Consider the following 26,215-nt stretch of genomic DNA (forward strand, 5'->3'; position numbering starts at 1 on the left):
TAACAAGATGCTCAATGACTAATATACTGCTCTTCTAGAATTTGAGGAATAAGAACATTCCATAAAATATAATTGAAGTATTTAGGGATCATTTATATCTTCCAATACTCTATAAATCTAGAACTAGTCATTTATAAATCAGTTGTCTTCTTTGCATGGCCACTTAGAAAGAACCAAATAAGGGTCTGAGGACTTTGCACAAGTTTTTGCCTATAATGGGTAGAGGCAAAAATGCATTGGATGGTTATTCAGGATCATTTGCTAATGTGAGGCATGCATGCTATGTGGATTAAATCTATGTCTCATAAAACTGCAAATGGCTCACATTGTGAACTTTATGAAGCGCTCTGGAATCTACCAAACCCTATATTATTAAAGATTTGCATTCAAATTTTATCATACAACTTATTTTATATGCCTTTGTCACTTCTGCCTATAGATCCCATTACCTCCATGCATCAGAGACATTAGCCTTAGCCATCAAGTATAAACCAAACTGATGCCTAGTAAAAAAATTGTTTCTTGATCCATCCTTACCCAGAATGTCAGGAACTACAGAGAGTCCATGGGATGATAGGACTTCCTTCACCTTCCTTTGATTATACAACTGTGCATGAATCCCTCTAGATCATTCTCTAAGCCTGATATATTGCCTGAAATCCTAGGTGTTGGGGGAAAGGTGTTCAGGAGTCTGTTCACTTTCACCTTCTGCTTTTGACAGAAACTCACTTGGAGAGTAGACAAACCTGGAAATATTTTGTATGTCTCTTGACAAAAATAAAGCGATGGCTGGACCTCAAATGTTGCACCCTTTTCCTGACATCTCCAATCCATATTAACAGCATAAAGAAAGAACTCAAACAATTATACTGTTCACAGGTACAGACTGAGGATAACGCTTTGTATTTCCCCCAACTCTACTTCTGGCTGCATAGTCATTGTATAAGAAAGACTTAACCCCAAAGAATCCTTGTCTGTCATTGTTGGGAGGGACAGGGCTAGGGACCCCCCCCTGCAAAATGCAGATTCCTGAAGGCAAGAAGGATTCAAAACAAACTTCAGCTGCTAAGGAGCAACGACTGTTGAGGGGTGAGGCAGATACATCATGAGTGTTTTCCTTCCCTTGAATGCGTCCCCAGAGATACTTCCACAAAAAGCAGATATATACAGGCAGAATACAGTAACATTTGTCTTTCCTGGAGAAGGATGATGTGGTGAGAAAAACATAGGTTTGGAATCAGCATTTGGGGATAAACTCTATGTGCTCTTGAGTAGCTATGAGACTTTGAAAAAGAAGCTTAACTTTGAGTAAATGAGCTGGAGATAGTACCTTTGCATTAGCAGGTTGTTGGGGAGAGTCAGTGGGATCTTATGTATGAATGTGCCTGGTGTATGGCTCTCCTAAAATAACAAAACAAAATTATATATATATATATTTTAAAGGGATGAACCAGGCACACACCTTTCTAGGAGAAAACCAACATGAGAGAGCCTGACGTTAAGGTGATGAGCTTGGTCCATCCCAACATTTACTCCACTTCTGTTTTTTTGTCTCTGAGGCTATGTTTTCTCTCCCTGTAGTTGTCTCAAGCTGGACACAGACTAAATGGTCAAATGAATCTGCTCTATATGCAGTTGGAAGGAAAAGATGATCCCATCCACGATTAGTTTCCCCACTTTTACTCCCCAGGAAGGAACTTCACGTATGCAGGCACAAAGCCCACTGAGAATTCTCAGCCTCTTGTTACAGCGGCTGTTGTTGTTCCTTGCTTCTTTCACTAGGAGTATGTTACCAGAATGGTAGATGGCAGTGCTAGGAGGATCTCTCATGTGACAAAATTTGCTGTGCTAGGAAAAATTCTCCTAAGTTGAAGTCATTTAGAAAACAGCTACAAGTGCTGTGTGCTGAAATACATCTGCACTAGTGTGCTGAGATTCATCTTGGGATGTCCACACAAGAAATTTAACAGGGCAGGCCCCTTTCTATACTTGAGACCCACTCAGAGCCCTAAGCCAGATTTTCTTTATTGTTTAGTAAGCTCTTTTAATGAAATGTACTACTCTTATTATAGAGGACTCAAAATAAGAGCTAAATCACAAACCAATAAAAGAAAATTATTGGGCTGGGTATCTGAAGTTACTACCTAGAGGCTACTCCAGTGTGGTATTTATAAATCTCTGAACAGTTAAGTATAATTGTCTTTCTGGTTTTTGGGATGAAAGCCAACAGCTGTTTCAGTTACAATGGAAGGAAAATATTTTAGCTCTGAGCTTTGTTCATTCAGTGGGCATAAAGAGAAATGTCTTCTCCCCCACTGCCATTTCAGAATTGAGAGAGAATATTGTGGTAATGAAATGTTATATGGAAGCAGTTGAAAAATGCTTCTCCAATTTCAGGGAGGGGGATTGTGTGGGAGGAGATGTGTATGGGTGTGTTTGCAAGGGAGAAGGGCAGTCTGGCAGTGTGGGAAGCTAGGACTGGAGAAATGGAAAAGGGGAGAAAAGTGGGAAGGGCAGGTGTTGAAGAATGGTGTGGGAATTAGGGATGTGGTAGTCTGTCACTTTAATGGAAAAGCCAGATGTACAGTTGCTCATACAGCACTGGCCACTCTGCATCTTTAGACATAAAGACAGTACCATTCAGGAAGGATGTGAATGCTTCCACTAAAAGACCCCATGGCCCCCATCCTGCCAAACACCAGAGCACTCCCTCTGGAGAAAGAATGCAAATTTTAAAGTGATAAAAATCACGGAACTAGTGGAAGCCTCCATGATAAAGGACCACAGAGCTCATCTCCTCCAATCTCCCTCCCATTATACAGATCCTGACAGTAACTTTCCTTTGAAAAATTGACATGTGGTGATAGGACATGTCAATTCACTAGATTTTTAGGCAGTCCATTTTCTTCTGCAAATGTCTTCCTTATGCTAGGCTAAAACCTGGTTCTCTTTCATCAGTAGCCACGGTCCTGTTTTTGTCCACAGAGCAGAAGATAAAATCTGTTCATCTTAACCATTTGGTAAGTGACCCATTGTTCAGGCACTGCCCCATTATGGCTGCCTCCTTTCACTACATTCTTTGGTCAATTTTTTTCTTCAAATCTTCATAGCATTTGATATACTACTTTTCACACTGACCAGGATGAGATGATGATCAAGATTTGTGCAGTCTGACTTTTGTGATTATTTGAAAATTAGCACCCAAGAGGCCCTCACTATATCCCATCCTGGTTGAGGAAAGTCCAATAATTTAGAGATTTTAATCTACATTGTCTCACTCAAAGATAAAACAGAAGTCACATTTTCTTCTCTGGAACAGTAAAAGATATCTCAGACTTTAGGATGGGGAGGGTGTACCCTATGCCCCCAATTAATGCTATCTCTCCAAAAATTGCTGCCATACTTCTAAAGAAAAATGTCATTCCCTGCTGGAGGCTTTTAACCTGCAATGAAATGCAGGCAAAGCATAGCACCTGCTTATTTCTGGACATTCATTTAGTGTAACTATGGCTTCAGGTAATGGAGGGCTGGAGAAACCACACTGTGTGTATGTGTGTGTGTGTTTCTGTATGTGAGCATGTGTGTAAGTAGCTGTAATTATTTTAAGTTGGTGGCTATAAAGAGGAATAGAATATAGAAAAATTAACTTAGAGGAGGCAAGGGAAACCAGACAGTAGACAGGTATCCTGGGTTTGATGTCTCTGTTCCTGTCCCGGGATGTTGGGGACCTGGCCTCAGCTGCAGTTTCTAACCTCTACCAGCAGTCTCCTCTGCTTCTTCATTCTAAAATGGTTCTCAGACTCTGCCCTTGTCTGTTCTCACTAACTCTCTATCCTTTCTATACACGACCATGAGCATGTATCTCTGGCTGTGACCTCCTGGATTTGAGGCTTTATCTCCACCCCCCTGCTTTCAGGCCCTGGGGAGTCCACCAATCCCCATGGAAATGAACACTTAAAACCCAACCCTCCCAACAGTGAGGGGTCCTCCCCACTGCCTCCCTCTCCACTCCTTGCAGGTGGCACTGCTATCCTCACTAGGAAGGAAGCTCATGTCCTCATGGTGTGTTTTACCCCTACAGTGTCTCCTGCAACAACCTCTCCGTTTTTTTGAATCAAGGTTCCTGTCTTCCTTCTGGATAACCACAGATGTCCCTGCATCCTCTCCTTTTTTATTCCATACAATGATACCCGGGCTGCCAGATCAATCGCCCTAAAGTGCATGCCCAATGCCTTCGTTCTCTTATTCAAACCTTCTGTAGCAACCCAGTGCTTACTGAATTATCTACAGCTTCCTAACTTGTAAACTCACAATAATTATTTAGTTTCCTAACTCAAAAGAGAAAAAAACTTCCTTAATGCCTGACCCACATTTCACCCTCATCTCTTCCTGCTGTCATGCATAACCTGTATTGAGTCAAACTGTACCTGTTCCCATCCCTCTAACACATCCCTGCTTACCTCCTCCTCCTCACTTCTATTCTTCTGACTCCAGTCAGATCTCTTTGTCTCCATCTGCTGAAATCCCATGCACTGTTTTTCAAAATGTTCCCTCAAATTCATCATCTTCTTTCTACCCTTGTTACCCGCCCCCCCTTATCAGCTACAATTCTCTTGGAGAAATAATGCAACATTGTGGAGCAGAATTACACATTTATAGAGGAGGTTTGCAGGACCAGGATTTATGCTCTCTGTCTCCCCAGCAATGACTACAATGCATGTCTGGGCATACAGTAGGTGCTTGATAAATGTTTGTGGAGTTGGGTTAGCACCTATGGGACAGGTAGCACAAATTAGATGAATGCAGAGAATGGAACAGGAAAGGGAAAAGAGGAACCTTAAGACCAACATTCATATTTAGCCCAGACATTGAGACACCCAGGAAATACTGGATCTTAAAGAAATCCAGGATTCCTTAAGGGGAGCACCCTGCTGACTTTGAGGTGAGCAACACTGCTGCTGGATAGCAGAATCTCAGCTATGTGACCTCCCAAAAGTTGTAGTCAGGAAGAAGATCTGTCTACAGGGAAACTAACATCCTCTTTGTGTCACCTTGAGACATGATACAAAGAAGGTTAACAAATACAGCTAGCTAGGCAGAAAACATGGACTGATACTTCCATTCAATCATCTCCCTCCCTTTTTCCCATTTAAGGCTTTTCAATTCATGGGAAAGCTGATAATAACCCTAAAAATATGGAAACAGAATTGAATCAAGTTGAGCTAATAGAATTGTCCTAAAGAAGAAAAAAATGGATTAATGATAAGGACCCCCAGTTGCTGAGGCTAGGAGAGTCCTGTTAAAATCATGCCTCAGTTTCCTTATCTTAACAATGGAAATAGTAACCTCACGCCTTCTCTCAGGACCACCTGGGACAGCCATCGCAACTCAACCTGCATGTGAGAATCACCTGGGAGCTACAAAACTCTGGATGCCAGGTGTACCCCAGATTAACTAAATCACAACTGCTCAGGTGCAACCCAGGCATCAATGGTTTTGAAAGTATCTCAAATGAGCACTAAGTACAGCCAGAGATAAAAGCCATGATTGAGGAGATGCATATTCCTTGGTTGGCAAATGCATACCACATAGTCTTGTGAACGCTGACATTATTATTACAAGGGGTATTGTTCTTGATGATGGTGGTGGATGGTGCTTATGGAGAAGAACTGTTTCAGAGTACTACCATGGAGCTCTGGCTGACTGGGAGTATTTCTTTCTCTGATACCATCACATAGCCCTCTTTCTGATCACACCTCCCACCTTTTGACTCTCTTCTACACTAATCCATAACCCAACTCTTGGCCCTGACAGGGATTTACTTGTTGCTTCTTCTCCTAGGTCTACAAGTTGCACTTTGTAGTGCAACTTCTCCACTTCTCCACTTGCCAACTCTGACCCAGTGACAACCCATTTTAATACAAATGGATGGTCCCTGACTTAACAATGGTTCAACTTTATGATGGTGCAAAGTGATACGCATTTAGTAGAGTCACACTTTGTGTTTGGATCTTTTCTTGTGCTAGTAATCTACAGTATGATTTTCTTCCTTGATGATGGGCAGCAGCAGTGAGCCACAGCTCCCAAGTCATCCAGGTGATCATGACGAGACACAACTGACACTCTACAATGAGCTGTGTTGCTGAGCTGTGATGTTCAGCAGGTTAGGTGTATTAAGTGCATGTTTGACTTCCGATATTTTCAATTTATGATGGGTTTAAGGAGATAGAATCCCATCAAAGGTTGAGGAGAATCTGTATTCTGTCAGCAGCACCACTTTGCCTCTTATGAATCCCTACCCACAAGCTAAAGCCACATTGCTTCTGTCCTCCCTGTCAAGTACTGCAAGGAAAACTGCAAGGCTGGCCTGACCCGCTACCTAGCTCCAACTTCAGGTGGGCTTCACAAGCTCAAAGGTACCAGGCCTGAATTCTTTACCTCCTTCCCAATCCTCTTTTCCCTCTTTGGTCCTCTGATGACATAACTGCTTCTACATCCACTCAGTAGACAATCTCAAAAGTCATTTGCAACTCCTTCCACATCAACAACTCATTCATACCTCCTTTCTAAGCACTTAGATTTTGATACCTATTTTGTCTGTATTTCAAATGCATCTCTATTTCTGTTTCACTTTTCCTACTGACATTACAGAGACTGCATAGTCATTCCCCATCCTGCCCCCTTCGTTCCACTGAGTTAGTCTTTTACAAAGTTTATGCTTCCCACCTTTAGCTGTGCTCATATTTTTTGCTTCTTGTCTTTTTCAAAGATGGATTTAATCACCTTCTTCCTAGAAATCTTTGATGACTCTCCCAGATGCAAAACCTTAACAAGGCATCAAGTCTAGGCTCTAGGCCTAAGCTGTCCAGTATGGTAGCTACTAGCCACATGTAACTATTTAGATTTGTAGCTGTTTTAAACATAAATAAAAGGAAACATGAGTTCCTCAGTCACATCAAAGACACTTGACATTCACATGCTCAACAGCCACATGCATTCAACTCATCCGCAGCTGTTATCTCTCCTTGGAAGCCTTCTAAAGGCCTCAAAAGATTAAAATGAGGACCCCTCTGTGCTCCTCTATGCTAGCCTGGTCCTTACCTTCTCGCCCTGTGATTGTTTATGGGGATGCCTCCGCCCCTCTATGATAGTGAGAAGCTTTAATGCAAGTTGTTTTTGAGTCCTGGGCTTTGATAGTGACTGATGCATGGGGTACATCCATTTATACCTTTCTTTTGCTTAAGAGTTACCCTTACTGGGAAGAGGCAGGAGTAAGCTGTAAGATGGTCATTTTACATTTTGATATAAGAATAAGAGACTCCATCATAAGCTCTCTCTTTTCAGGTACTGACCCCTGTGGCTCTCTGACATGGGTCCTTCCTCTGCTCACTCTTCCATCCAAGATCAGACTCATTTCTGGTCTTTTAGAACCACAGGGAAACAGTCTGGCAGGAGCCACTGTTGTACCAGCTGATTTAAATTGAAATGTTTTCCCCAGATAAATGCGTGCTAAATAATACACCAGCTCTCCAGCCAAAGGGAAGTGACAGGTACTCTGTAAATAAAGGCACTTAGTTGCTGGTAAAGAGCTGTAAAGTGGTTCTGAGCTGATGTTTGCTGACCAGCAAGAACCAGCGTCACCTGCTTTATATAATTGTCACTGCAGTTCTGCCTGCTGTATATTAAAACTGCATCTCATAGACCCAAATGTCACAGTGTATATACTATCCAGCATGGGGCACGCCACTTTTTTCTATAATTGTTTTTAACAACCAGCCATCACATCTCCTATCTTTTCAGAAAGTGTCTGATCCAGAATCCCAAAGCTGGGTCAGTTTGACACCATGTGGGCTGGAAAAGTGACACCAGAAGGAGATGTGAACAGAGAAGTGAAAAGAGAAGACCCAATAAAATACAGAGGCAAGTGCCTGGACAGAAATCCCAATGGAAGCCTTACTGTCTTGATGTTAATAAATGTTTTTCATGTTTAATTACATCACGTTAGAAAAACTTTCCATAGGGTTGCATGAATACTCGGGACCAAGAGCACAACATTTTTCCTGAGTCCATATTTCTATCCAGCCGGGTTCTGAAGAAATGATAACATAGTTCTCTGGACAAAGTAGAGGATGGGGCTTCAAACAGCAATATTATGAAACATGGGTCACACTAAGGGGAGATCACATACAAGAAAGTGAGGGTAAAGAAGGAAGTTCAGAAGGTGAATATGCCTATTGTGCTCTCTGTACAAGAATGCATTTAGGATTTTAAATCTATTGAACTCACCATAAGAAGGGGGACTAAGGTAGAAAGAAGAAAAATAGAGGGGATGAACCAATTTGGGTTATAATACCTATATACATGAAAATGTCACAAGGAAACTATGCATAACTGTCTTTTTAAATTTTATTTTATCGTTTTTACATTTACATACATGTATCTACATTATTTGGGCCTCCTCCCCCCCCACCTCACCACGTCCAGGCAGAACCTGTTCCACCTTCTATTCTCCGATTTTGTTGAAGAGAAAACATAAAAGATAATAAGAAAAACACAGCGTTTTTGCTAGCTTGAGATAAAGATAGCTATCCAGAGAGATTCCTAGTGTTGCTACCATGCACATGTGTATTACAACCCACACTGGTTCATCTCTACCAGACCTCTTATCCTCTTATCTTAAACAAAAAATGATATTTTTTTTCTTTTTTTTTTTTACAAAATCGGAGGAGGACTGAACAGGTCCTGCCTGGGTGGAGGGGAAGGGGGGGTGGCTGGTATCAGTGGGAGTGGGAGGAGTGGGGAAAGAGGGTGGGAGGGTGAATATAGTGCAAATACTGTATATACAAGTATATAAATGGAAAAATGGTATCTATTGAAACTATTCCAGGATTGGAGGGAAGGGGATAAAGGAGAATGATGGAGGGAGTGAATTCAAGTATGATGTATTTGTTATATTGTAAGAACTTTTTTGAGTACCACAATGTGCCACCACTCAGCACAACAATTTTTTTAAAAAGAAGCACAGAATATATAATAATGAAGGCTGGGATGGTAGCTCCAAGAAATCTATGTGGTATCACTCAGAGAAGTTATATTTGTTTCTCAAAATGAAAATAAGTAACATGAAACTCTGTTTGTTCCCTATAATTTGAGTCCCTGTGGAACTCTGACATGCTGAATAGTCACATGAACAACCAAGTATCTGAAGCCACTGGGCCCTTCAGTTGGCCAAAAGGGTCTCAGAAAGGGAGAGCAGGAGAGACACTCAACTTATTCATCTGGCTGAAAGGGACACACAGAGCCAGATGCAGGGTGAGCTCTAGACATGAGCACTGTTGAGGTGTTGACTTCTCAGTGTTGATGGCCATCACAGAACCCACTGCCTTTGGAAGGTCAGAGTGTCACCAGAGGACGGTGTAGAAACCAAGGACATCCTAGGAACAGACTCGGTGAGAAAGCAAGGGGAATTATGGGCTTGGCTGCTGACAGCTTCAGCATTCTGTCATTAAGAGCAGATCAGACTGCCAGCTCCTGGGGAACATACACTCCACTCCTCTGCTGACCAAGAGACCAGAAGAACTGCTACTAGGCATGGGTACCCAACCCTCTGCCTTCTTTGGCTATGTGTGTTTCTTAGTCCAGAAATTTACTTCTCATGGTTCTGGAAGCTGAGAAGGCCAAGACCAACGCACCAGCGGATGTGGTGACTGGTGAGAGCCCGCTTTCTGGTTCATAAATGGTATCTTTTGGTTTTGTTCTCACATGGCAGAGGATCTCTTGGGCCTCTTTTATAAGTGCTCTAATTCTATTCATGAGGGCTCCATCCTTGTGACCTAACCACCTCCCAACCTTCCCTTCCTCCTAATACCGTCACATTGAGGATTAGGATTTCAATGAACCAATTAATTTTGAGGCACATGCCCATACAAAAGAAAGAAGGCCCTTGCTTTCTTTCTGAGGAAATAGGAGCCCTCTCTTTTCTCTTTCCTTAATATCTCTTGCCAAAAACCTATCTTGTTCCTGTGCTAAAAAGAATAAGCAAGCCTTTATAAGCATAAGGAAGGGGAAGCATTTTGTGGTTTTTTTTTTTTTTTGCCAGTTTGGCCATTATACTGGACTTGAGAAGCAGGATAAGGTTCAAGAGAGCAGGAAAGAGCACCTATATTGGATGCATATGCAATTAAATTATATATTGAGATATTCATCTGTGGACCTTGAAAATCGAGGAGAATTCAGGAATACTATGGAAAGGGGGTGCTTTCCTGCCCCTCCTGCTTCTTCCATCTCTACTCAAAGGGAGAACTGCTGTTCCACTTCTTTCCATCCCCACTGCTGGTCCCTCTCCAGGAATGGAGACACTTCTGACCATGTTGGTTAACCTGTTCATTGCACTGGGTTTGGATATTTGTTGTGCCTTAGACCAACACATCCAAGTCACCTGGGGATCTTGTTAGAATGCAGATCTGACAGGTTGGTCTGGGTGGTCCATGAGACTATAGATCTCCAACAATCTCCCCCAGGTGATGCTTGTGCTAGGGTGAGAGTGGGGAGGACACACTGAAGAGCATGGGCTTAAAGGCAGGGACCAAATGCTTTCCTCTGTCACCTCCTGGAAGGTCAGCTTCCTCTATTCTCACATCCTTTCTCCCTGGTTTTGCTTCCATACAGGAGCACATTCTCCCTACTCCATGTGAAGACCATCAGAGCTCAGAGCCTCTCTTAGGGCCATGGTATGTTGCTGTCTTGCAAAGCTGAGCAAGTGGACACTAAGATTTAGATTGGGAGATAGTAGGAGGATGATTGATTGAAGAAGTCAAAATCAGTTAGCCAGGGTAATGTCAGAAGAATGGAAACCACATGATTTCAAGTACAAGGAAAACTAGAGGTTGATACAACCCCATTAGAAGGGCTGGAGAAGTCAAAATCAAAGAGGCCACCACTCTCCATTTCACAGGCAGCACCAAACTGCAAGTTTCTTAGCTTGACCAGAAAGGCTATGAATCTCAGACCCTCAGAGGAACCCTGACCTTCTCAATCAGTCCCCAGCATCAAAGCCATTGAATCTCAGGAAATCCCCAAGAACTGCTTTGAACCTTGCTCAGGGTCTGTCTGCAACTATCCAAAGAACAAGGCCTCTCTTTCACCTCCAGTTTCCCAATCTCACCCCATGCTCTCCTTTCACTAGCCAGCTCTCCTCACCCAGAACCAGTGCAAGGGAGGGAATTTGTAAAAAAGAGGTTTCCAGGAACTACTGGTCCTGGCTTCACTGCAATTCTGAGTGGATGTGAGAAGGAGGCAGTGATGCTGAGATGTAAAAAGATAATGGAGCACACAGATCTGGGTGGCATGATCTGCTTGAGTTTCCAAAAGCCTTGAATGAGGAGTTTTACCCAGTAGCCATTGATAAGGTGCTTCCTACTCCAGCAGCTACAGTTCTCATGGGGTGCGTTCCTCCTATTTTCCTTCCAGGATTATGGGATTCAGGTCCCTGTCAGGCAACCAATGACACCCCTCTAGTAGGCCACATATGACAACCATTCTATAGTTCATGGCAGGCCAACACAGTGGTGTCACTCAGAGGGAATGCTTTGCATCCTATCCTTCCAAATCCTGATTTCTGAGGTCGTTTGTCATGGCTGTTTTGCTGTGCTGCCTCTGAGACTCAGATGACATCTTTACTGGTAACCACCTGCCCAGGATCCCAAAGCAAATGACAGGGAAGATTGGGGCCAGAGCAGAAGGCAGCTATGTGTCATTTAATGCAGTTGTGTCTCCTATAGGAAATGCGTGGGCTGACAAGTGTCACCTCTTGCTAAATGACTTTTCATGTCTGTATAGTCCCCACTCTCCTGAGATCACCATACCTTGGTCAGCAGAACCTTATATACAGCCCTAACAATGGCAAAGCTTGACACTCCTATCCTCAGCTCAATGGCAAAAACATACACTGGGAGGAAACACAGGGAACTGTGCATCCAGCATCTTTTCACTGCTCTGACACTAAGCCTGTGACCCTGGCCATAAAGCCACTGTTTAGAGAGGCTGAGGGGGTGACCATTTAAAGACTGGTTTATTGTCTGGGAAGGCAACTTAGTGTGTGGGAGAGAGGCATGGACCAGGGCTTAGGCTTGCATTCTGGGATGGTAAGGAGAGGAGCAGATGCTCCTCTGAAAGCCATCATGGCCACCACCGGTTTCACTGGCAGGCAGGCTGATGTGAGCCTCTTTGAATTACTGAGTGAAGGATATCCCTCTTGCCAGCCCCTGTCCCCCATAGGCACAGCAGAGAAGTATTACAGGCTGTCCTTACCTTGGGAATTAGCCTGCAAGACCCCAATGCTGTCATCAAACTGCATAGATTTGATGTTGAGTGACGCCAAGATGCATTCCTTGTCCTGCAGCGAAGTATCATCAATATTATTCTGATTGGCTGACAGGATAACGCACATGTCACAGAGGTTGATGTTGACAGCCCTTAAATCAGCCCGACTTAATGGCGTACCCTTTGGCATAGAGGAAAGAAAAAAAGGGAGGGAGAGACAGAGAGAGAAACAAAAGTGAGTCAGAGGGAGAAGAGGGAAGGAGCAAAAAAATAAAAACAAATTAAAAATGGAGCTGGTGCTTTGGGAAATTATTTAACAAGTGTCTTTTTTATGCCTTGACATTAAGCTGGCCTAACTACATTTCAGGGAATAGGGGCTGCGTGCTAATCTAAAGGGTAGTCAGTGCTGATGGCAGCATTTCAGGCTGGCTCTCAATACTCAATCAAGCTATTACTAACAAACAGGAGAGGAATAATTCCAGGGTCTACATCTTCTTCTTGCCTGGAAATTGTCTTGATTTAAGTAACTGTCCTGTGGCAACCTCTGCCTTTCAGAATGTAACAAGGGGGTGGGCTTCCAATGCCTGTTTATCTAATAGCAGGTTACTTCTGTCTCAGGCAAAACACAGCAGTGCCAACTAGAATTCCCAGTGCTGCCAAGGGGATATCAGGGAGCAGGGTGTAATGAGGTGGGGCTCAGAGAGCCCCAATTTGGAGGTTGTGGGAGTGAGTGGAATTAGTGTATGTCCTGCAAAGGGGTGTAAGGAGTAAGCTTCTGGTTATACAATGCTATTGCTTATTTTCAGTAAGAAATAAAGACAAGGTAGTCATATAATTACCCAACAACATAGAAATGGTTAAATACTATTGGTCGTGAATATAATGGAAGAGTATAAAGCAGGTAAACAGAGTTAGCTCTCATTGACTTGGAAAAATCTGTAAAACAGAGAAGTAAGTGAAAAAAAGAAAGTTCTAGCATAACTTGAAGAGTATAGCTTCGCTTATGTAAAAATCAAAGTAAAATTATATATTTATAAACGTATTTATAAATATATGTAATTTCAAAGAGAAAAACTCAAGAAAAATACACACTAAACTAATAATGGTAATTACCTCTGGGGAGGGGAAAAGGATGGAGGGGATAAAGGGGAAAGTTTGCTTCTGACTTTATATACTTATATATTGTTTGAATATTTTATAACAAGAACATATTTGTATATTACTAGTGTAATTAAAAATATATAAGCCAGTAAACAGATTTTTTAAACAACCCAATAACAACATAAAACAGTGGGAAAAACTCAGATCCAGGGGTAATGACAGCATCTGGGACTGCAACTGTAGGTATAATGGAAGGATAAGGTCGTGGTCCTCACGTGCTCTGTATCCTCAGGAGGGGTACCAGCAAAACTAACAGATCCATCCCATGTCAGACTTGCCCACTGCCACATAGCATCATTTGGTGGTTCTCATCCAGCACTAGCCTCCTTAGTCCTCAGCCTAAACTTAACTTCTCCAGGCCTGTGTACAGACCCCAGCTGCCTTCAACTCACACCCTGTGAAGGGAAAGGGCTTGCTAACTGCTGACTGTATTTTCTGGATGTTACTTTCCTGGAAAAGTGACTGAAAAGGTCGGATCTGGCTGAGGATATATATGTACATATATATACATATAGATATCTATATATATCTATATATATACATATATATGATATATATCTATATCTATATCTATATATATCACCCTTTATGACTCAGTGGCAGTCATGATTTTACCCTAAAATTTCCCAAATATTGCTTCAAAGTGGAACCATGAAGGAAAGGCATCTAGCGCTGTGGGTGCTGAGAAGGTACTGGCTCGGGGTTCTGGAGCAGTACCTCTTGGGAGAAAGAGAAAAAAAATATCTTTGCTAAGATGTGTTGATACAAAGTAACTCTGACCAACTCCCTGCATCCTATTGCCAGTGCTTCAATTGCCTCCATCCATATTCTTTTAATTTTCACTTTATAAGGAATCTAGCTATAATTGTGATATAAGACAAACCCTGTACAGCTGGAGACACACAATTTCAAACGCATTGTGTTTCTCTGAGCTGGCCGTATGTGTAGGGTACTGTGTAGGTATGTGAAGACATAGCCAAGGCCCATTTTGTGCAAGTCTGTTGTGCTTGAGAATGCTAAGTTTTGGAGGGTTTGTAAAGGATCTAAAGCAATGAGAGCTCATTTACATCTTTGGAGGCAGGTGGGTGAATGTGTACAGGGGCACACAGAAGGAAACACACACACACAACATGCCCACACAAATACCAAATGTCACACACCCACCCTCTACACACTCACATAGACTCATGTCTCAACAAATAATTAACTTTTTACAAAGGTAATTTTAGAGATCAAGGAACTTTGTGGTATAGCAAATACAGGAAAATAATCATAAAAATATAAAATCAAATCTATTATATTTCTGAAATTAGCAAAGTAAACACAGCATATGTTGGGGCTAATCCAACTATCTGATATTTTTCATTTGTCTGTAAGTGACTATCATTAACTACATGTGTTCACTAAGGCATTTGTTTTTTGGCTGTACATCCCAAAGAATGAATACCTAAATGTGAGAATCTATTGTGCTAGGCAGTAAGAAAGACAAATGGTAGCTATTTATTTGTACTGCTGTGGATAATAATTTTAATTGAATAAAATTATTTGGTTTCTCTTTTTCCATTTCTATGATTTTCAAATAGAAATAATGGCTTTTGCTTCATGAGTAGAGGAAAACACAGACCTCTTGATAGGTAGAGAAATACACAATCCTCTATTTTAGGGATATGAACTTAAATGAAAAATGTTTGTGTAATAAGTAATAATTGCATGAATCTGTGACAAATGTTGCAAAGCACAATACTCTATCACTGTTTGAAAGTACATGGATAATACATTGATTATGATTAGGCAGTAGTTACCCGACTCTTAAGTCATGTATCCTATACCCTCACACTAAATTTTCAGGCACCAAATTGTTCCTTACAGATTGAGGTCCTATCATTTTGTAATCAAGAATATCACAGGCATACATGTGCATGCATGTGTACACAGAGATAGACAGACATACACACACACAACCATGAAAACATTGCTGGGCTTCTAAATAAATGGTGGATGGGCCCACAGAAGGGGTTGGCCTTGTGTACAGGAGAATTTTTTTTAAAAACCTGTTATTTACATTTATTTAGAAAAAACAGAAGGTGGTATAGATTAAGGTTCCTTTAAGTATTATTGTCATAAGTAAAATACCATCAGGAGTCCTATAAGTAAATTCTTAGTGTAAGCATCATGATATTGCAATACTAAATTTTGGGTAGGAGAGAGAGAGAGAGAAAGGGAGAGAGAGAGAGAATAAGGATGCTGATATGGTTAATACATGTGATACCAGCTCAACTTTGTCCCCAATGAGACTGCACTTGGCTGCAAATGCCTTTTAATAAGGTCTCCAAGGGTTTGGATTTTCCTAGACAGAGCATAGGGGAAGGGCTGCATCCTCAGGCCCATACCCAGATGAAGAAACAGACGTGATCAAAGCTTCGGCGATTCCATCCATCTGGGATTTTCTTTTGTGAATGAAAAGAACAAGAGGAAAAGCATCAATAATGTGACCTTGGACTTACAGGCAATATGGACACCTTGGGGAAGTTGTGAAGAGTTTCCCATTCCCGTTTGAGGTACTCAATGGAGCCCACGAACACAATGTGCTTGAGCTCGTGGTAGTGGAAGTTGCTGGCACGGAGTGGCATCACCAGGTTCCGGAGGCCAATCAGGGCTGAACTGACATCCCCAAAGATGCAGACCACAACGTGGCCACTCAAGACGGTCATGGCTGCTTCGCTTCGAGTCTGCAATAGGGAGAGATGCAGGAGTATTGGAGAGGAGAACTCAGCGCTGTTGCAAGGAGAAAAAACATCATTTGTGCAAATAATCAAGTAAACACTAGCTAAGTACTTAATGTGATATTGCTATGGTTTAGGGGTTGTCCAAGGGACCGTTAAGGGTTATTCTGATTAAAGGTTTACTACCCAGGATGCACTGTTCTGCAGTGGAATTTTTAGCTGTTGGGGCCCAGTGGGAGATACTTAGGTCACTGGAGGTGTGAAGTCATTCATGCGTGACCTCTTGAGTTCCCCCAAGAGGATCAGCCTTGACCTTCACGTTCTTTTTCTCTCTGCTTTTGTTCCAAATGTGATTGTTTGCTTCTACAAACTCCTGCCAAAATATGGTACCACCCACTGCCCAAACAAATGGAGCTGCCTAATCTTGGACTTTGAACCTCTAAAGCTATGAGCTAACCTTTTCTCTTTATAAGTTAGCGGCCTCAGCTATTTCATTGTAGTGCCACAAAACTGCCTAATGAAACAAAAATTTTTATCGGTGTTATACACAGGCCGTATGTATTTATAATTTGAGTATGTGTGTATATCTTGTATTTGTGTAACAAGTATGTTACATATATATGAACATTATGTTTATATGTACCATACCATTACCTTCTTGGACAATGAATTTAAGATATGCCATACATATATGTGAGCAGGAGATTATACCATAATGATATTTGGGGGGAGAAAAGAGGGAAGATGAATATTTATGTCATTTGGAAAAGGAACTCTTCGTTTCCATGAAATTATTGATAAAATAGATGAATTTTCAGGCCCTTTTGCTAAGATGTTGATAAAATGGTCAGTTCCTTTTGTCGGTTCCAGCTTAAGAAATCTAAGTTTTTAGTTTTAGATTTATTGTAAGGTATATAGTAAATGACTACATCGGTGGGCATGATACCCAAAGCCCTGGCTGGCCACTGTGGCGTTCAGATTTGGCCTGATAAACCACATGCTTTTGCATATCCACTAAGCTAAAAATGTCTTTTTGTACTTCAAAATGGTAGAAAAGATCAAATCCAGAATATGTCATCATATGTGAGGATAATATGAAATTCAAACTCCTGTAAACTCAGCCAAGCTCATACATTTAAGTATTTTCTATGGTCGCTTCAATGGCAGAGTTAATCAGTGGTATCAGAGATCATATGGCCTTTAAGACTTAAATCATTCATTATATATAAAGTTTTACAGAAAAAGGATGCTGACCCCTGTCCAATGCTGTCTTGACCCTTCCAAGGTCATTCCTGGATGGGAATCATCTTATATAAGAAAGAACCCCCAAATAATCATCCAAAGGGCCTAAAGACAGATCAGTAAGCCCAAAAGGCCAGTCTTCCCTGGCCTATTTCCATGAAGGACACAAATTAAGGAAAACCCTCAAGTAGAGGAGAACCCCAGCTTACCAGGAAATGCAAATGTTAGCAAATGGCAACCTTTTTGTTTGCCGTGTTTATGAATACGAGGCCAGTTATGAGCCTTTCTCTGTGCTCCTTCTAGCTCAATACCTCCCATATTGCTTGACTTCCTCCCTGTCCACCCACTGCATGCCTGGATGGTCCCATGTGGCTTGCAATGCTTTGGGGGAGGCATATTAATGTCCACTGCACATATCAAACTCTGCTTGATTTAATCCCTAGCATTGACTAGTGTATTGATTGTTTAAATGCCAATATTGCAATTCATGACAATGTCAGGGTTATTATAGTAACCTCTAAGGAGAGGAGGAAGCTAGCTTTCATTCCCTGATCGTTAGAATAAAGCAGGAGCTGTCACCATTATGGGTTTCCCTCTGCAACAGTGCAGGGAAATCTGAGACACAGGCTGTAAGAAATGCCTATAAATTGTGACCAAGGAAGACCATCTGGGGAGCTCATCACCCATCTTTGCTTCATGGAGAAGACTTGGAGTTAGTGATAAAGGCTCCATGGAAGTGCCGGTATCTGGCACCACAGGCAGAGAGTCAACCAGTCTGTGATGTGCTATGATGGGGCTCCTAATTACTTTTAATTGGCCTGATCACCTGGAAGGCTAGCTCTCTTCAATAAGCCAGAGGGATACAGATGGGTCCAGGATAGAAGCTGGGAATCTAGTATGCAGATGTGGAATAGGCACCAGTTAGGACAGTGGCCCAGGCACAGATGTTGGCCCTAAGAGTTTAGATCTGGGATAAAAATATTAGTTCTCAAAGGTGCCATGGCAACATCACCTGGAGAACTCTGTAAAAATTCACATTACTACTTCTTGGTCCCGGAGAGTGATTCTGCCAGGTTTAAGACCCACTAGAGAAACCATTTATGTGCTTCTCTGTTCATTTCATGTTCACTACACAACCTTCATGGCCTAGCCCAAGTTGGACCTTCGTGGCCTTAAAAGCATTCCAACCACAACCTGTTAGCAATCACAACCTGTTTGTATTTGATGGGACTTCCTTGGCCACTTAAACACATACTAGCATTTCTCACTGAGATTTGAATAGCACTTTGTGCCTCATATCACTTACCTCATATCACTTACATGTTATATCTTCTCTCCAATTAAATGATCATTTCCTCAAGACTTAAACCATCTCCTTTATATACTAATACCCAAAGTCATTAGTGTCCTGAATAGAGTGAGTAAATACAATCTAAATTATCTTCACACAGCTGGCCCTTCCTGTCATTCTTACCTACTCCAGTGTTACTGTAGATGGGTCTTCTTGGATCACAATGCCTAAACAGCACCATCCAGTCCCTTCCTAACCCAAGATCTGCTTTCTTTTCTTCTTTCTTAATAGCACTTTAGTAATATCTGAACTATTCTCCTGTACTCATTTGCCTACATGGAGGTCTTCTCTTTGCCCCACAAGAATACAAGCTCTGTGTATTAGGCCTCCGGAACAAGAACAGTGCCTAATACATAGTAAGCTTGTTACAAACATTTTCTTAAGTGATGTCATTTTCAGATGAACTTATCTCCCTCAATTCTTTCTTCCCAAGTGGGGATGCTGTTAGGATTTCAGTTAGCATGCACTCCCAGGAATATCTAGGCAAGATATTAAAACCCTGGATCCCAGATCTAGTACCTAGTCTATTACCTGTCTCAGGTTAGTAACATGAGGTTAAGTTTAAACCAGTAAGGTGGGGAAGGGGCAACATCAGAGAACAAATGCACAGAGCAACTTTTTTACTCCTGGTAAGTTACACAATGGCTGTTGGCTAAGAATTTTGACTTCTTGTGCTTTTGTCTGAAATATTCACACCTCTAAGACAGCCTCCAGCATGATGCTCTGCCAGTTTGCAATGCTCGTTTATAATTAAGTACAGAAAACACACACTAGACAAAACACAGTGAAAAATCTACTGGATCAGAGTACAAGGCCATTCTGAGGACCTGGAAAATTCCTTATTGGGGAAGGGTGACCCTATCAGAAATGATAGGATTTTCCTGGCTGACAAAGAAGCAGGCCCACAGCAATCTGAGGCTTAGAGGCACAAGGGAGAAAGAGCCCTTCTGTCTGAATGTCCTGATTATTAATCTATTTTTCATGGATTAGCAAGACAATAAACTTGGGAAAACCGATATAAGCATTAAAACCTAAATCTGTTAATAGGGCAAACACAGAGAGTAGAATGGATTGTTATCTAAGCTGACATTCTTGAAACAGAAGAAATCCACTGCTGCTGTGGAGATGTTTCATGGGCCACCCATGAAATAAGGCTCAGAGTGCCATCCTCCCAACGGTGGGCCACAGTTATGCAGTGTCATCGACAGCCAATGGTACTCATCTGTCTACACTGTGTGCTAAGAAGGATCACAAATACACAATACTATTATCTATAAGGATTAAAAAACATAAACAAGTAACAATACAGGCAGCATTCAGATTTCTTCAAGATGTTTAAGAATAATAGTGATAACAATAGCAATAGGTAAAATAACAGGCAATTCTATGGAGTTATATTTTGGGTTTTAATTTCACTATAATTCTATGAGTTAGAGTCCTTCCTATCTCATCTTCTTACACATTGAAGAGTTGAACTGCAGAGTCAAGACACTTGCCTAAGATCATGTAGCTACTAGATAGCACAGGTAGGCACTGCCCTCAGAGCCAGGTGAAAAGAGATGACACATAGTCTGTCTTCCACGATGCCTTACCCACAGCACCTGATCACCACTGTTGCAAATGAGCTGATAAATATTCAGAGGTTGAAAATTCTGCTCGTGGCTCATGTTCTGATCAGAGTTATAGCTGCTTCAATCTCTGTTCAGAATTTCAATCATCAAAAATAATTAGGGCTGGGGACTATATTCTCTACTATTCGATCAGGCAAACCTCACTCTTAGTAAATGTCGTGCTGGGCAGAAGTGGATGACATTAGTTCTGCAGTCCTTCACTCACCAGGATGACTTTCTCGATCTCCTTGGGTGCACACCAGTGAAACATCCCAGTAGAATCATACTTCTTCACGTTAGAATCCATGTTGTCAATCTGATCATTGCCAGGAATTAACAAGGGGTCATGCCTGGGGAGAAAAGGACAGGCAAACATAAGTGGAAAATGTGATAAATTATAAATGGAAAGTGCCTCCTGAGATACATCTCAGAGAAGATGAAAGATGCAGAGGAAGGGTTGTCAGTGATGGCCATCTCTGGCTTGCAGAACCCACCCCTTGAAAGACAACTGCCCCAAGCCACTGCCACCCATTTGAAAGTGCACTTGACCTTTGCCAGGTAATAATTCTGCCTTTCTCTTCCTCCCTTTTTCTGAAATGGACTTCATGCCATTTTGTGGGTTCAGCTTTCCTTTTTACAGCTATCACACTCTGTGTTCTGTCATTTTACCAGCTATCCAATTTCCCTAGCACACACACACCCCACACATACCCCAAAGGGTTGCTATTAGCATCAGCAATGAAGAGGAAGGAATAGGAATAGAGCCTCATGCTGGCTGACTGGCATCAGGATGGAAAGCCAATTACTCGTTCTTTCTGACTACAACTTCTGACGTGATGCTCTTCGCAGTAAAAGCTTTAACAGGCTGCACTTTAAATATTTTAGCAATTTGCCCAATCAGATTTTGCTCTCCCTGGCTGAAGCCCTTTAAAGATTCAGCAGCATGTCACTTCAGAACAGATTGACTACCAAATGCCCACATCTGGAATACATGATTTCAATACTAAACAACACCCTCGCTCCTCGCCTTGACAACTGTGTTTGCACTAACCATCCAATGATGGTCCCCCCTCTCCCTCCCCCACCTTCACTTCCCAATGCAACATTCCTTGGATGAGAGCCTCAAGCTCAGAGGCACCTTAATAAACTTGTCTTGAATTCTCAGTGCTACATTCATCCCCCTCTTGCCTTGTTTGCAGGTAGAAAAGAAAATGGTTCTTAGAAGCCTCCCCTCCAGTGAGCTGGCAGAGCCTTGTGGACAACCGCAAGAATTACTATAAAATCAGGCAGATCTAACACACCTGCAGCATAATACATACCTCCCTGTATCTTGGGTCATATTCACTATCCATGATTCTCTCTCTAATAGTGGTATGGGCTCAGTTTTGGGGGAAACCAATGTTGATTCTACAATATTGATCATGTATAATTAAGACACTGTCCCAGGCAGACCTAACTATCCTTGCAATGAAGTTATCGTCCCTGAATAATGGTGTCAACTCTAGATAAAAAACAATAGGTTCAAATTTCAAAAAACATCATTTTACCTTTAAGGCAACCTATTTAAAGTATCAAAGCCTAACTTTTATTTAAGTTTCAGTACTTCTCCCCTGTGAATATATCCATGATAAAAAGGTGGAACAATAATCTCTTTTATCTGGTTCAAAAGCCTAGAAATAAGCTCTCAGATATCAATGATGACTCTTCTATTATGCCTCTCACCCCCACATAAGATAGGAAAACTCTCTCATTGCATGTATTTATTCCTGAGAATTTGCTTTTAGGCTATACTAAATGACAAATACTATGTAAGGCAATTCTGCAGCTACCTTCGGGCTAAATAGCAACTGTCATAACTGATCCTAAAAAGAGCAGAAAAGCCCAACTCAGAGTATGTCTCAGAAGCCATGTTTTTGGAAGGTCTTAAGGTGTTATAAACCACTAGGCCACCTTTCAAATACTGAGCTGAGTCAAGAATGATAAAATAAAAAGGCAGTTGCTGGTAAGAACTGGCCACAGATCATGGCAAGATCAAATTTTAAGGATTTTCCTTTTGTCCCTGAAGAATCTTTCATAGCATCTGTGATAAGTACGCAGACAAAAGCTGCCATAGAGAAGAGGTTTGAGAAAGTGAACAAAAAGAACTCTTTTCAGATCTTGAAGAACAGATTTTGATTGCAAGAAGATCTTAATAAACTTGTCCTAAAGATAAATAGCTAAGTTCAAATTCTCTTGTCCTTGTTTATTGGTGGGAGAGAAAGTGTTATCTTAGGAAGGTCTGAGACCTACCCCGCAGTGCATTAGGGGCTTAAAACATATCCAAGATCAACTCCAAATAATATTAACAAGCAAAAAAACAGCACAGCAAGATGGCAAAAATTCCCTTTAGAAAAATATATGTCTTGGGAGAGAGAAGATGTGTTTTGGTTTGGTACATTTGGTTCTTCCTGAGAAGGATTCATTCCTTGGTAACTGACCTGTAACCTTCATCCTAGAAAAGTAAAGAAGAATGCCTGATAATCAATATTCCTTCAATAAGAATGAAAAGACAGTGAGTGTTAAGCTCCCTTAACTGGGGTGTGGGCTTGGAGAAACCAGATATAATTTGACACTGGGACTACAAACCATGATTTGTGCTGGAACACCTAGAAGCATCCAGAAAGTCTTGGAGGTATAGCATATGCTACACCCTCTCTTCCCCCACGAATCTCTTAGGCTGGCTTGGATAATTTAAATAAACATCATCCAGTATTTCTCCCAAAGGATTTAGCCTGAGAAATATAACAAAGTCTCCCTCAATAGAGGGAGATATCTGAACACAGATATTTCTCTTTCAGACCCACCATGAATTCTAATTTTGGCTTTTTTAATCAGCACGGCAATCAACAAACACGAGTCTCCTATTCTGAGGCAGAAAAGGAGGATTTTAGCAATGATTAAAACAGAGTCTCTAGGCAAAGGAAGATTCACAGGGTAGCAGGCAAAGGAAAATATACATCACTGTGGTATTTGTTATAGAAAGTACCATATAAGGTGACATGAAGGCACAAAGAAAGAAGCTGCCTGGCATTTGAGTAGTATCAAGGAAGGCTGTGCAAAGACAGCAGCATCCAATCTGAACCATGAAAGGTGAGGAAGGAGCTCCACATACTTTTAGCATTGATCTACCAGTAGGTATTAGAAACTACTCAGAGAAGTGAGGCCCAAATTAAGGTGGCAAAAAGAAAAAAAAGGTACCCAAGCCATGGCTAGAGACGTTGGACGTACCTAACCTAAGGCATAGAAGACTCAGGCTGGTTGTATCTGAGGTCTTCAGATGTGTACTGGTGGTAAAACAGAAGATGAGGTCAACTGATAGAGAACATGACTGATTGAGAGCTGACAAGGACCAATGCATCAAACGTAGATAGAACAAAGATCATGCTTCCAAAAAAGAAGAATGGTATAAAAATTAGAAACCTTTCAAAACTGAGATGAGTTGCTTCCCAAGACACTGGGTTTCCTATCATTTGAGAGATTCCAGATGATCTAGAGATACCGGAGGAATTAATTGCAAATGTTGGGTGAACCTAGAATAACTTCAACGTTTGAAGCAGTGTGCTTTCCTTGGGGAGAGAAGTAGCTAAAAGGATTTTGGAAGGATTGGACCACTGTTGAGATAGTAAAAGGTCAAAAGGCACTAAGGAGGTTGAGAAAGGTTGCTGAAGGAAAGATGGGAAACAAGAATCATTGAGGACTGGTTGTTTTATAGTTCCATGAAAGGCCACTGTTTCACATTCATTGGATTCCTCTGTCTGGGAGGGTGCTCAGAATGTGACTCATTCCAGCAACACGAGGATCTGTGATTACTTTTAGTCAGATTTAGTGGATAAATTTCTTTACCACATCTGTCCCTGTAGTAATTTTAAGTGTATTAGATTGCCTTATGTTGTCAAGAGATCCCTGGTTTAGGTGGACAGTGAAGAGTCAACTGTCCCTGAGGACTCGTGGTTCTAAATCAAGAATTTGGGGAGTTTGCGTCACTAGAAGATGGTCTGAGCATTTACCATTATGCACACCAACTAACATTGCTGTGGTGTGGGGAGACCAGAAGGAATTGGGCAGGTGGCTACAAGAATGAGGGAGGACTATGAGAACTTTCTCTCACCAAAGCACCCCAACATCTGTAGTTTGCAGGGTGATGAGAAGGACCACTTCCAAAGGCTCCCGCTCGACTCCTTAAAGAACTGAGGACCTCACTAGATACTGCCCTTCACATTGCAATGATTGTATGTATTTCTTCCACTCACAGAGTGATTCCCAACTCTGCTATGATGCATCATAATTAATTCAATGCTCATTTGTCACTTATGACTTAGCTGAAGTACATGCCTTATTTTAGAGTAATAGAAATTCTGAGTGAGTTATAGCTGCTTTATCATTGTTATGGGCTTAGTTGTATTTTGAGGTCCTATTCCTCAGTCCTGGGGAATGTGGATATATTTTGAGATGCAGTCTTTAAAAGGGTAAGGTTTTGGGGGCTAGCCTTAGCCCAATACAAGTGGTAGCCTTACAAAAACTGGAAATCTACATATAGACATGTACAGAGGGAAGATCATATAAAGTCAGAGGGAGAAGACAGAGATATAGCAAGGCATGGTGGCATATTCCTATAATCCTAGCTACTTGGAAGGTGGAGGCAGGAAGATTTTGAGTTTGAGGTCAGCCAGGCAAAGTTAATAAGATTTTAAACAAACAAATAAGCAAATAAACAAACAAAAGGGCTGTAGGAATGGCTCTAGTGGGAGAACACTGTCTCAAGGGTGAGACACTGGGTTCAATCCTCAGTGGAAAGAAGTAGAAGTTATAGAAATGACCTGATCTATTATTGGCCTTCTCTTCTTTGCTGGTCCCCTTTCACCATAACTAGAGCTATGAATGGAACCTAAGCCAAGTATACAGAATGACAATGAAGATGGCTCTGTCAAGTCTGATTCTGCATGTGAGACATGTATTTACTCAGATAATTCCCAAATGAACTCAATGAGTAATGATGAAATTGACTTTCCCATTTTACAGATAAGAAACTGAGAAAGGACACAACTTGGCAAGTCGTGAATGAACCAAGACTCTAAGATGGGCATATTGGATCTGAAGCCATCATTCTTAACCACTATACTATATTGTCAATAAGAAAAATAGGTGCTTTCCTGACCTTGATGGATCAACTCCCAAACACACCTCCTTTGGAGAGCAACCATCTTAGTTCAGCTCACCATCTAGGCTAGTGTTTAGATTTCCTCTAGCACTGATTGTCAAATATAGGTGTATGTTTAAGACATGGCAAAGGTCTGGGAAGGGCAGGAACACTCCCTGAGGAAGACATTATGTACTTTTAGTATATTTCCATGCATGCCTAAAATGATAGTACTAAGTGTCTCTCTAATACATGAACAGGTAAGAGGAGAGGGTTCAAGGACAACCAGAGAAGTCAGCTGAGGACTATCTGGCATACAGTGACTGTTTGTCTTCAAGGTAGACTTTTGTATTAATTTTCTAGGTATGCTGTAACAAAGTATCACAAACCTGGTATCATAGACAAGGAATTTACTTTCTCACAGTTCTGGAAGGTAGAAGTCCAAGATCAAGGCCTTAGCAGGGTTGATGAAAGGATCTGCTCCAGGCCTCTTTTGTTCTCTCTCTCTCCCCACTGTAGCTGCTCTGATGTACAACTACCATGAGTTTAACCCTGATAAAAGTTGCTGGCTGAAACTTTTTCCTGTATTTTATGATTTGCCCATCATAATAAACTTGGTAATTTTGGTTAT

At 41.5% G+C, this 26,215-nt stretch overlaps 1 protein-coding gene across 37 annotated transcripts in view; it reads right to left on the reverse strand.

Annotated features, from left to right (window-relative positions):
* The window catches only part of Kcnma1 (potassium calcium-activated channel subfamily M alpha 1), a 718,079-nt gene that overhangs the window by 63,915 nt on the left and 627,949 nt on the right, over positions 1–26,215 (reverse strand). For all 37 annotated transcript variants that reach the window (XM_074079264.1, XM_074079232.1, XM_074079231.1 and 34 more), the window contains 3 exons: positions 20,635–20,758; positions 15,987–16,211; positions 12,310–12,502 (listed from right to left, as the gene is read on the reverse strand). In XM_074079264.1, the coding sequence (XP_073935365.1) occupies positions 12,310–12,502; positions 15,987–16,211; positions 20,635–20,758 (542 nt within the window). The remainder of the gene's footprint in view (positions 1–12,309; positions 12,503–15,986; positions 16,212–20,634; positions 20,759–26,215) is intronic.

The sequence above is a fragment of the Castor canadensis genome, chromosome 7, assembly GCF_047511655.1.
Source record: "Castor canadensis chromosome 7, mCasCan1.hap1v2, whole genome shotgun sequence".
In the NCBI taxonomy this organism is placed as follows: Eukaryota; Metazoa; Chordata; class Mammalia; order Rodentia; family Castoridae; genus Castor; species Castor canadensis.